Genomic DNA, 12,727 nt, shown 5'->3' with positions numbered 1-12,727 from the left:
GGGCGGATACAGACTACCATCTTAGGGGATGGGGAGATTAGGCTGAAGTATAATGGGCTTTGGATATGAAAAATGTTTGAAACTGCTTGGGTTTCAATTAAAAGCACCAAATTGAAGTGGAATAAGGCACTTAATACGGCATAAACGTTGCTAAGTAATTTCATAAGCAATGAAATGAAGTACTATTTCAAATATTTACTTTTAAAAGTAACTAATAAATTGAAAAGATTTCTTTAATTATTTACATTTAACTCATGAACTATTTGAGTGCAATGTAAATGGATAAAACTGTCGACAGTTTTGAGAGGAGGGGGGTCGTGATTTCCATGACCCTCCCGCTTGTATCCGCCCCTGGTTTGCCATAACTGTAGATCATTAGCTTGCAACTTTATGCGTTGCAAGTAGATATTTATGCTTAGGACTACATTTGTTTTTTTTTTTTTTTTTTTTTTTTTGTTAAATAGGATTTTTTTTCATCCAAAATATAAATTTTAGAAACATTCTAATGTAAAAACCTCTTAACATTTTTTATTCTGAAGCGCAATATTTCTTCAAACTCAAGTACTTCAGCAGTATGAATGAAAGAGAAGCGTCTTGCTTCAACGTGATTTACTTCGCAATAAAAATGGTTTATGGAAAGCAAGAGTTTTAACCACTCCAGCTCTTTTACAAATAGCAAATATGCAAATCAAATACTCTTGTCCAAAGTTGTCTTCACTTTAAATCACTTAGTATGTAATGTATGGCTCGATGTTTTTTTCGTTAGAACGAACGGAAAAGTAAGAGCTAATCATAATTCCATATTTAATTACTTTCTGAAGAACATTTTTTTCCCTTCTTTCTTGATAATTCTCTTGGCGTTTCAAGCATACAAAGTACATTTTGGATTGCCAACTCATAGAGTCCTAGCTCATCGAGGTCAATTAGGGCTCGTAAATTAACAACCTGACCCCTGCTCGGACCTTGGTAATAAACCCCTGTTGTGAAAAGTGCACAAACTTGGTTCATTCATTTGCTTTTTTTTTCTTTAAGTAACGGTAATCTAGTAGGTATATATAAAGGAGGGAATTAATGAGGATTGTCACTGTGACAGGAAGCATTCCCACATTTTTCCCAATAGGAGAACTTTCAGCTGTTACGAAATGAAGGTAAGATTTTCGCATTATATGTAACTTGTTAATTTTATTCTGTAAGTTTAATTTACTAAGGTGTTGTTTAACTGAAATGTATGAAATGTATTATTTAGATAAATAATTAACTTAAATGTTTATCGCACCCATCCTCAATTTTTGAGTATAAGTTCCTCAAATATCATTTTTTACCACTACAACCAGATAATCCTCTCCATTAAATCTAAGTGAAATTATACTGTTATTAAACGTTTTTCTAATTATTATTTTGTAATTCTCAAAAAGCTATAAATAAAGTGTTTAGAACTGATATTTAACTATACTTTTAAAAAAATCAGAGGGAATGGCAAATAAGGAGATTTAAAAAAAAATACTATTCCCCCCACTGTTTTTAAATTTGTTCCATATCTTTTCCTTTGATTTTTTGTTTCGTCAAAAATGTTACAAGCTTGCTCAAAATAGGAAAAGGCAAGGAAGAATTTTAAAAAAAAAACATCATACATCAGTCAAAAAATCAGTAATCCAACGTCAGAAAGCACAATTATTGCAAAATATTGCAGACACGTGTTTTGGTGTTACAAGGAACACCTTTTTCTTTGCATTGAAAAAGGTGTTCCTTGTAACACCGAAACACGTGTCTGCAATATTTTGCAATATTTGTGCTTTCTGACGTTGGATTACTGATTTTTTGAATTTTCAGCACAAAGGTATTTATTCGTTATCATACATCAGTATCTATTTACTGCTGCATTTAGCTCTTCTCTGACTTCTCCAAATGTTGCAATTAACAACCTGATCCTAGCTCGGACCTTGGCTTTGTAGGATACGCTTTACCTTTTGGTTTCTAGTTAATTTCTGCAATTTTCAGCTTACCAAATGAAACTGCGAATAATAAAATACTACCGAATTTTACCGAATGATAAAATACGCACTGAGGCATTAGGCATCATTAAAAAAATAATAATATTTTGAAAATCAACGTTTTAAATGCACTTTTTTTCTATTTAAAAGTAGTGAACGATAGTAGTGAACGGTGTAAAAGCTAAATGAGAAACAAAATTTATTTTGGCATGAAATAGATTTTTCGAGCGAAATTCTACATTTCATGCAACGCGTTGTATTTTTAAAAGTATTATCCGAACTCATTTATTTATTCCTTTTTTAGTTTCTTGTGATTTTCTTCGCAGTTTTGGCGATGACTGCAGCTCAAAGTTATCAAGTAAGCCTGAATTTTATTGTTTTATTAATCAGTCATGATAATAACTAGGTAACGCTTTGTGAGAATATTTCTTAATTTGATGCAACCTTTTTAGTATCCGTTTCAAAAAACTCAAGTAAAATATGTTTTAAAAAAAATAGATGCTTAATTAGGACGTTAAAATTGACTTCGGAAAAAGAGTTGTTTAAAAAATTGTAAAGTAAGACTTTTTGCAATTATTTATTCTGTAGAATGTTAACTGTAAAGTTTTTTAAAAATAATGTATCAAGACAGTGTAAAACAAAATGTAAGGAGTTTTATTTATTTGGGCTAATTTCTTTTACCGATATGTAAAAGAAATCCTTCCCAGCAGCTGAGTGGTTCTATACCAACGATGCTTTCTTTACGTAATTTAATACATTTGTAAATTTCTCTAGCGCCACGTGGTGATTTGGTGCAATTAATAACACGAGAAGTAATCATATTTATCTGAAAATAAAACAAGTTATAATATTTAAGAACGACGCTAATCAGATAAACATTATAAGAAATGCCGGTAACCCCCCCCCCTAAAAAAATTATTTAAAAAAAATTATTTTCGAAACAATTGCGCTGCTTTGAAAACGTTGTTGGATTGATAATTTGAGGCAAGACAGATGGAATAAAGCTATCAAATAACGAAAATGTCTTAATGTTGGTATTGAGGTTTTTTAAGCTAAATAATTTCAGTGAATTTGTGAATTTATAAACTCAGCAAAAAAATAAATACCCCCCAAAAAAGTTTTTGACAAACTGTGAAATATGGATCATAGGAAAATTATCTACTACATCAACAATTCACGCTATCTAGAGTTTCAAATTGTTATATTACACAGAACCTTTTCAGAATTGGCGCAAATACGACTTTCAGGTAATCCTCTCTTTTACCACTAAAATTTAAATAAAAGTAAAGCACCTTTGAGAAGAAATAGCGAAATGCAATCTCCAAATGCAAGTATACATCATTTATACTCCAAAGACCAAAACTACCTTTTATACAAATAAAAAAATATATCTAGATCCTGAATAAAATACGTTTTTCACCACTGCAATTTTTCTTCTCGAAAGCGTTTTGTATTGTTAATTTGCACAGTACTTGAAATTTCTAGAGATGTATTTCTGCTACTATCAGTGGCGCACTCAAGGGAGGGGTCCAGGGGGTCCGGACCCCTCCCATAAGTCTTGCTGTTTTTCCCCGATTGATTGCGATTCTATGTATTTTGTACGTAAAATATTTCCAAACAAAGCGAACAATAATTTCAGTTTTAATAAATAAAGAAATAAAATCCATATGCTAAAAGATTTTTAAAAATATTATGCACTTTTTGTATAACAAATGACCTAAAAGAAGCAGAATGGTGATTAAAAATGAACACACTATAATAACGATGTTTTTAGTTTTGTATTTATAGATTAAAATGAGATTCTATGAGCTTCTGATGGTGCTTCTACAACGATGAATTTGCTTTGCTGCATCCATTTCTTAACTATAAGAAAAGTAAAAGCGTAAAATTATTTTACTTTCTGGTAATTTATTTAAGTATATTTCATTACAAAATGCTAATTATTTATTCAATAGTTTATTTTTTACTGGTTTCCGTTCTCGCGAATCGACAAAACCAAGTCAATATGTTTGACGATGTATTGGGGCATAATATGAAAATGAGGCTTTTGATCTCGGACCCTCCCCTTGCAAAATTCCTGTGTACGCCACTGGCTACTATCAGTAATAAAATACCCCACGTAGATCAAATCTATCAAAACTTAGATGCATAAAATTATAACATTACATGTAGCTTGTATAGTATTAAAACTGCATTTTGATTGCATTTTTAAACATGTGAAACAAGGATTAAAATTGCTGAAACGACTGTTGCATCAATCTCCTTATCTTATATTCTTCGTGGCATGTCCTTGAGAGTTCGTGCCTTTTCATTGATGGTAACTTTTCTGATATCCTTGTAATCAGAGTAGTAAGAGCAGTAGGTCTGCTTAATACATTCTGACTTCAGTCATGAAAACTTTCTAACAGACTTTAAAAACGTGAACAACATTAGATCCTATTCATTTGTCTGGAGAGTTGCTCTTATTATTTTTAGTACAGTAGAACCTCGATCAATCGAGCTTTGATTTACCGAGGTTTCTGTTAACCGAGCCGATAATGAAGTCTATTTTTCAAAGAAAATAACGTAAATTTTATGAAATGATAAACTTTCTATTTGAATATAAGAATATTTTCTGGAAGTTTGTGAGGTTTTTAATGCATCTTTTAATATCTAACTTGGCATTATACAAAAATTCTATTGATTTTTTAAATATTACTACAAGTTATTTTCCTATTTTAGTTTTTTAACAGTAAAATGTTACTTTTTATATAATCATTTTCATCTTTTTAAAATATTCTATTGTATTTTTAATTAATACATTTTACAAGTTTGCGATTCTGACCAAATTTTCTAAAGTTTCTATTAACCGAGATTTCCGATATCCGAGGCACTAGCGGTCCCAATTAGCTCGGATAATTGAGGTTCTACGTACATCATTTCCAATATAAAGAACTCTTGTTTGTAGAGGGTTTCAAGTTCATTTCGTTCACAAAAAGGCGTGTTTATCAGATACATCAACTATCGTGGCAGAGTAGGTAGACAGGTTGATTATCGAGACGATTTCTAGTCGATCTATGGTAGTTATTAGAAGATCGTTGCGCAAAAAGGTTTCTAGACACAACAGTCTGAAGTTTTGTTCTTCTATTAGTTCTCTATTACGTAGTAGTGAATAAATAGATTACTATATCAATAATTATAACGTTTTATTTGACCTTGCTTTTCTCACATCTGTTCTCATCAACAAGTGTAAAAAATTTGTGGTGGATCGTGACACAATCTTTAAGCATCAGAGATTGATCTTATTGTTGAGCACTTGGGTCGCCACTGAGCTATAATGTATAAATTAAGGCATTAAACTTTTCATGAGAATCGTTTTTAGGTTTAAAGTAGTAGGAAAAGTCTACTACTGTCTAACCACGGATTGCATAGAATTTTCAAACGTCCAGATAAGACGAATCTATGTGAATAAGGGGGAAAAGTAAAAATTTGATGCGTGTATTCCGCTCATTTGAATGAGACTCTGCTTCTGCAAACGCTGACATCGGTAAAAAATAATAGATTCGTTTATTTCTGGCTGTAAAACGGATGTTTGTCTTTCCATACAATCCGTGTCAGACAGTATATTGAAACAGCCCCTACACAAACACGTAATTAACTTACTTTAGATGAAGGCAGGGTTAATCGATTTTCAATGTCATACGGGTGCTCAACTCAAACTAAAACTCTAGATTAGTGGTCACCAGTCTCCTACGGGCTACCATTTCATTGAAAATATCTAACACACATCAAATCTTAGTTGCCCAAAGGGGACACGATATGTTTCTCTACATCGAGCTAAGACAACACGCTTTCAATTTTGAGACGTTCAACGCATCAGTCGACTCCAGCTTGGCAACGTAATTCACAGTAACCCATAAGGTGATTTATTTTTTGTACTGAATATGTTTTATTTAAAAATGGCTACTAAAAGTCGAAAGTGGTTCCATTTTTTGCGACTCTGGTAATCAGTGGCTATTATTCTGCGTTCCTAGTCTAGAGCTTTAACTGAAGCTCAAGAAATCCTTGAGTTGTCTCCATTCTAAAGATATTACGCCCTTACACGTCCCTGTCTGAATTATTATCCAAAGTCATCTTATATAATTAAAAACTGAGCGTATGTACCTATGTATGCAACTATGTTTGCAACTACGTATGTATGTCTAAGTTTCTTCTCCCGAACAACAGGGAACTGACCATCGAACCAGGTATCGATGGATTCGTAATCTTCTCGTCTTCATGTTTGGTTATTTAACATAATCCTCCAATAATAATTAGCGGAGAAACCAATTAAAAACTATTAATTAGGACACTTAGATTTCGACATAAAATTCCTATTTTTCGAAGGCTTTCCTCCATTCAAATTATTATTCAGTGCTTCATCTCAACTTTCCGCAACAGTGCTTTTATTAAAATTTATAGCGTGAAAAAAATCATTGAGACGAAAGATCTGTTGAAATTTTTTTTCTCGAATATGAACAAGTAAAATTTCTTCTTTTGTTTTAAAGGCTTTTCCTGTAATCGGGGAATTTGGAATGTTTACTTTTTGGTTATTTTTCCTCAATCTGACGCAAAATTTTACTGATTTTTTTTTTCAAGCCTGAGTGTTGATCACGCATACTTGACATAACTTTTATTTTCGAGTTAGACCGAGCAAAGCCGGGCGACGCAGCTAGTAAAGTTTATATCTTCTGCATTATGACTAATACGCTCCAATTGGTCCTTTGTTTTAATTGTTCATATTTTCAGCCTGAAGAGTACCCACCACAACCATATTCCTTCAGTTACAAAGCTGAAGGTGACGAGGGGAGCAGCAGCCACGAGGAAAATTCAGATGGTGCTGGAACTGTCCGGGGCTCCTACACAGTCACGGATGTCGACGGAAGGAACAGGCTTGTCGAATACATTGCCGATGCTGCCGGATTCCGGGCCACTGTCAGGACAAATGAACCAGGAACTGACAATGGCGCCCCAGCAAATGTCATCTTTGAGTCCACTGCTCCAGATGCCAAGGGTCCAATCATACGATATTCTGGTGAAACGAATGCTATTAGCAGAGCTCCTGAGGCAACCGTAGTTAACACTGGCCGGCAAGGTCAAAATGTTAGGTATGTTCTAGTACCGAGCACAGACCCAAGAGCCAGAGGATATAACTAATAAGGACAACTAAAGATATTATGTGCTTACTATAGCTGTCTGAAAATACAACTTGGCCACACCTAATCATATGATGATATATTTTTATAGCTTTAATGTAATGTTTTTCGCCCAAAACTTTCGTCCCTTGTATAACAAATATACTTTTCATACAATTTCTACAAACTTGAAATTAGTTTCTCAAACAGGTATACTAAATTGTACACAAACAATTTTTAGAAAGAAAAAAAAAGAACATTATATGAATTATGTTAATTCAACTTTTTTTTTTGTAAACTCATGCGGCAAAGTTCTTCTTCTAATGGCTACACAGAACTTGATGACGATTTTTACACCTCTTTTAAATATATGTCTAAATCGATTCCTGAGCTATTTGTAGTTATAACATAATTTGCGCTCTTGATTACCTAAGCTGCTGTAAAAATGGCATTTGCTTCTTATAGATATTTTTGTATGATTTAAAAAACCAATAAGCTTTTTTTAATTACAAAAAAAAAATGGTAATGGGAAAGTAAACACGTCAGGACGTATGAATAGGTTCTAAGTCATAAATTTTCGTGCTTTTCTTGCTTTTGCTGTTCATTATTTCATATTCTGCTGGCAATACTCATATAACTTTGTTTAATAGTTGCATATATATAAACTTAATGAACTTCACTTAAAACACGTCCTCCGCCGTTATTGCTTTTGATTAGAATATGCTTCCCACTATTTTCAGTATTTTAAAAGACAAATAAAATTTTGAAACGTATTTCCTATTTTAAAGAAATTCCATATGAGATTCCTATTCAGAGCTTTGCTGTTTATCAAATTTTATTTATTCACAAATTGCAAGTTCAAAAAAAATATATGTGTAATATTTCATTGAATAAATTTTTATTGTATTAGAAAGCATACTTTTTCATTTGTTATACTAAGTATTTTTAAAACTGCTTGTCGTCATTGATTTAAACGATTTTTAAGAATCATGTATCAAATTTGATTTGAGCAATGTTTTTCTAAAATTCTCACAATTTGATTTCTTATCGACGAGAGGAAAAATGAATCAAAAATATGTGCACTAGAACCGTAAAGGAACTCACTGTCATTTTCACTGACGGAGTAGTATGCAAAATAAGTTAACAATAAGACCATTTTAATTACAACATAAACGCTGTTATTCACGATCCCAAGTTATTTATGGCTTAACAATCGGCAGTAAGTAACCTTCAGGTGCACCCCGAACGCAAATTTTTGGGACGACAGAAATTCTCAAGTTGTCGAATGTAACTTCAAATTTGGTGGAACGATAAAATATGGGTATGCGCACTTAAGTACGTATGAAAAGGGACTTAAGGGCATTTAAAAATTGCAATTGTGTCCCCAAATTTTGCCGAATCATTAGACAAATTTGCTGAATAAGGAAAAATTTTGAGAGGCATCAGTGACCTTCCGTGACCTCCCATCGAGGTGCCTCTGGTAACCCTCTGTTTAAAGTAACATTTTGTCGTCAAATGCTTTCTAGCTTAGGTACAAAACTTAATTACCAATGTCATATCATGTGTTACTTTATGGTTGACCCATGGTTGTGAAATATTGATAGAACTTCAATATTCTTAAAAATAATCAAACATTATCTGTTTCCCTGATAAATCCCTAATTTACATTTCAAAATACTGAAAAAAAATTTATCACTTTCCTCGCTGTTATCTCATAACATTCAACTGTTCCACATGCCTGGTAAAGAACTGTTTAATGACTGGATCACGTGTTTCAAAAGATGCAAAAAAGAATATTAATTCAATGTAAAACAGGTAGGTATATCCAATGCCACGGGCGGACTGGTTAGGTCGGCTAGTCGGGGATCCCCGACTGGGTCAACCGCCCAGTGGGCCACTTCAAGCAATTTTTTTTTATTGAACTTAATACGTTTAAATTCCCACCTATCATTTTTTAAAGTGTCATTAAAAAATAAATAAATAAAAACATGTAATTCGTTTAATCTATGTGAAAAAAGCGTTTGGAAACAGGCTTATTTTTTTTCCACCCTAAGCAGGGACCAAAGTAAATAGCCAAAGCTCACCACGTACGAATGTTTTCCTCTTTTATCAACCTCGTGGGGCCATGGCTCCCACATTGAGGAAACGGGAGGGGGCTAGAGAAATTGGTTGTCCGACGCGGCCTGGAAAAGCGCTCGAGACGAAAAAAAACATGTTAAAAACTTGTATTTGTACGTCTATTAACAAAATTGAAGGGGCATGCACCATTAGACAAAGCGACCACGGTACTACTATAAATGTCTGGATCATGCTTTGGGGGTTGATACATGAGCACGAGCAGAGGCATACACTGGGGGGGGGGGGGAGAAGGGACATCTGTTGGCCCGGTTCCGATCCTGAGGAAAGCTCAAGATTTTTTAAATGAGGGGTGAAATATATGTAGGGATGTATAGGGGGTAAATGATATAGAGGGGGGCCGTGAAATTCATTTGTGATGTGCCCCAAAATTTCTGTGCACGCTCCTGGTATTCACTGGTTGTGACAGATTCAACTAAATGCTGTCAGTTGGCAAGATATTTCATTGGTCTATTGTAAATTATCGCTATACGAGTATTTTCATCTCTGAATCGCATACGGGAAAGCTAAAGCAAGTCTGGACTACAATAAGCTGAATCTGAAACAAAACAAAATTTCGACTTCGAGAGAGCTCCTGAATACAGGCGGATTTAGGACTGAGTTCCGGGGGCTGGATAGGGCAAAGTTTCTTTCTTTCTTTTAATTCATTTTATGATATTTTCTAAATCTTTCAGACGACATCTATCAAATCACTTACTTTCAAGAAGTCCAAACGTGGAAAATCCTATTTTATTTAAGGGTAAACTGTGACTTTTTGATCAAAAGGTAACAAATCCGTCCTCTGCACATTTTATTTTGAACAAAAGGGGACATATTCTGAAAGAATCTGTAGTACAAAGACTTTTAGATCCAAAGGAACACTTGTCCAATATCCTCGAATTTGAATCCACTACTTTTAAGTTCATGTACTTCGATAAGAGAGTATGAGAAGGTGAAATCTTAGAGTTTTGCTGAAATTAGAATTTTTAACATTCAGGTTTTCGTTCAAAAGGGCACATATCCAAAATTAAGATGGAGATATCTCCTTGTTTTTTTTTTTTTTTTTTTACAAAAACATTTCTTACTCTGGCCTTTTGATTTGCTGTGCTTTTGTGCTCAACTCTATACACAGAGAAGTTAATAAAACTATTTTGCTCTTACCCTAATTCGTTTTTCTCACTTCCTGAAAATTTTTGGAAAATGGATATGTTCCCTTTTGATAAATTAGTCCTCGGTTGTAATCAGGACCAGATTTATACTTAACGGGGTACCTAATTTATTTCAGATATGAGGTCCCTTTGTAGTCTGAAAGTCACCAACGATACTAGCCTTAAGTCAGCATTTGAGGACTTTGATGCAAGAACCAGTTCAGTCCTTTTTTTTTTTTCAATACATTTTTGCTTGTGGCCGATAATATAGAAGCTTCGATTGGTGCTACAACGGGAACCAAATGTAAGATCAGACCTATGCTTTCTAGTACATAATGTGGGAAAAATATTAGCTTTTTTACCGGACACTGATGTTATTTGATGGTTTTACCAAATATGAGCGAGCCTGGACTTACCTAGTTCTTGGTTCTTGCATCAAGGCCCTCAATTGTGTTTTTCAGATTTAAGTATCGAAAAATTTACAAAGTCTTCGAATCTTCACCGTTGCCTTAAAGTCACTAAAGATAGCCTAAAATTTCACGTTTTGAAATTTTCGTGGGAGAGCTCCGTAACCCTTTTATAAGCACTATAGCCAAAAATTGATTTCAGTTTCAGAAAAAATGCCCTGAGGGAACCAGTGTTTCCCCCAGATCAAAAAAGGGGCAGTGCACTTTCAGATAAATGGGTACTGTTTAGAGAAGTTTTGTAAAACACAAAAGGTGCTTCTTTTACTCTTTGGTTTTCTAGGTATATACAATGTTCAAGTGTTTTCGATAGTAATTATTTTTAAAATATTGAAAAGCTTTTTGATGTTTAGTTTTAAAGGTAATGTAAAAAAATATTTAGATATATTCTAATCAGATTCTTGTGGATAAGTTAGTGAAACGAAAGAGTGACTTTTCAAGGACAGGCTTATGTGAATCTTTACCTTTTGAAAAAAAATTTAGCTTTTGTGCAGTTTTGTCCAAACGTTTAAGGGGCAAGGAGGGATGATCAAGTTAAGGCTTAAAAGCGGAAGGGCACAGCGTCCTCCTAAAAAATCTGATGGGAAACACTCGAGAAACCTGTCCCCTTTCCTTTTAATGTTTTCAAACACATTATAAGATTATGTTTTTAAAATTTCAATGTTGAAAAATTAAGAAGGAGAGTCACCGGATTCCCTATAGTGACTAAATGCAGTTTAAAATTGGGTAGAGTATACTTCAGTTTTAAATGCTTCCAAATGAGATCACTAAGCCTCTTCGTCTCTCAAGCGTGACCAATGATAGATTTTCGTTTTTTAATAGTTCAAAATCGAAACGTTTTCGTAGAGAGCTCCCGATATGCTTCCCTGTTCCATTAATTTTACCAAGGGTAACAAAAAATTGTATTTCTAAAACTTCCCATTTCGGAGAATTTTTGGGAAGAGCCCTCGACATTTTATTGTAAATAAAGACAGTCAAAAATAGAATTCAATTTTGAAAAAAAAAAAAAGTTAAAAAAACAAAATCGTGGGGGAACTCTTTCTTTTTCCTGTCTTCAACGTTACCGAAAATTATAAAATTACGCTTTTTGACATCAACTTTGAAAATATCGCTTGGAAGGGAACTAGAACCCTTTCTCCCGATTCTTTTCTCCTTATGCCTATACAGATCAACCAGTTTCGAAAAATTTCGGGGGAATTTACCTGATTCCTCCCTTTCCTCGTGTCCTTCCTATGTTGTCAGTATAGAAACCTAAAGATGTGTCTTTTCAGACTTATTTCATTAGTATCCTTTGAAGGCACATAAAAAATGTGTCAGTGTTAGCTTTATTTTACGTTTCATAATTTTCTTTTTTTAGAACTTTAAAACTTGATTTAGAAACTTAAAGAAAAATAGGAACTATAGCGGTAGTTTAATGTCTTTGCTCGGCTCGAAAGAATCGAAATCCGGAACTGGTTAATTCAACTTTTTTAATTTACAGAGGTGGGCCAAAATACTCTTTTGCCGACTGGGCCAAAGTCAGCCAGTCCGCTCCTGTCCAATGCCATTATATGATGTCAACATTAGAATGATTTCTAACTGACAGGTCATGCGTTAACAGCTCCCGTCGTAAGGTATCCCTCAGAATAGCACATTTGTCATCAGGTACTTTACTATACAGGGTGTTCCGTTTTAACCTGCAAAACCTCTTTTTTCGGAAACGTTAGTCCTAGATACATACTTCCAGTTGCAAAAATCTTCAAAATCAGATGCAGAGTTAAGATTTTGAAAGTTTGAAGCAAAAATAAAAATTAGTCAAAAAATACAAAATTTAATTTTTTATACGGACACTAGGTACTCTAACTTATATTTAGGGA

At 33.7% G+C, this 12,727-nt stretch overlaps 2 protein-coding genes across 2 annotated transcripts in view; one reads left to right on the top strand and one right to left on the bottom strand.

The window, feature by feature from the left end:
* Positions 1–12,727, bottom strand: part of LOC129220724 (transient receptor potential cation channel subfamily M member 7-like) — a 100,387-nt gene that overhangs the window by 53,944 nt on the left and 33,716 nt on the right. The gene's annotated exons all lie outside the window — the stretch shown is intronic.
* On the top strand, positions 1,087–8,052 carry LOC129219643 (cuticle protein 10.9-like). Its single transcript, XM_054853912.1, has 3 exons — positions 1,087–1,148; positions 2,296–2,349; positions 6,759–8,052. Exons 1-3 carry the CDS (start codon positions 1,143–1,145, stop codon positions 7,164–7,166), a joined length of 468 nt encoding a protein of 155 aa, XP_054709887.1. The 5' UTR covers positions 1,087–1,142; the 3' UTR covers positions 7,167–8,052.

The sequence above is a fragment of the Uloborus diversus genome, chromosome 4 (assembly GCF_026930045.1).
Source record: "Uloborus diversus isolate 005 chromosome 4, Udiv.v.3.1, whole genome shotgun sequence".
Lineage (NCBI taxonomy): Eukaryota > Metazoa > Arthropoda > Arachnida > Araneae > Uloboridae > Uloborus > Uloborus diversus.
This window is presented reverse-complemented; position numbering and strand designations above follow the sequence as displayed.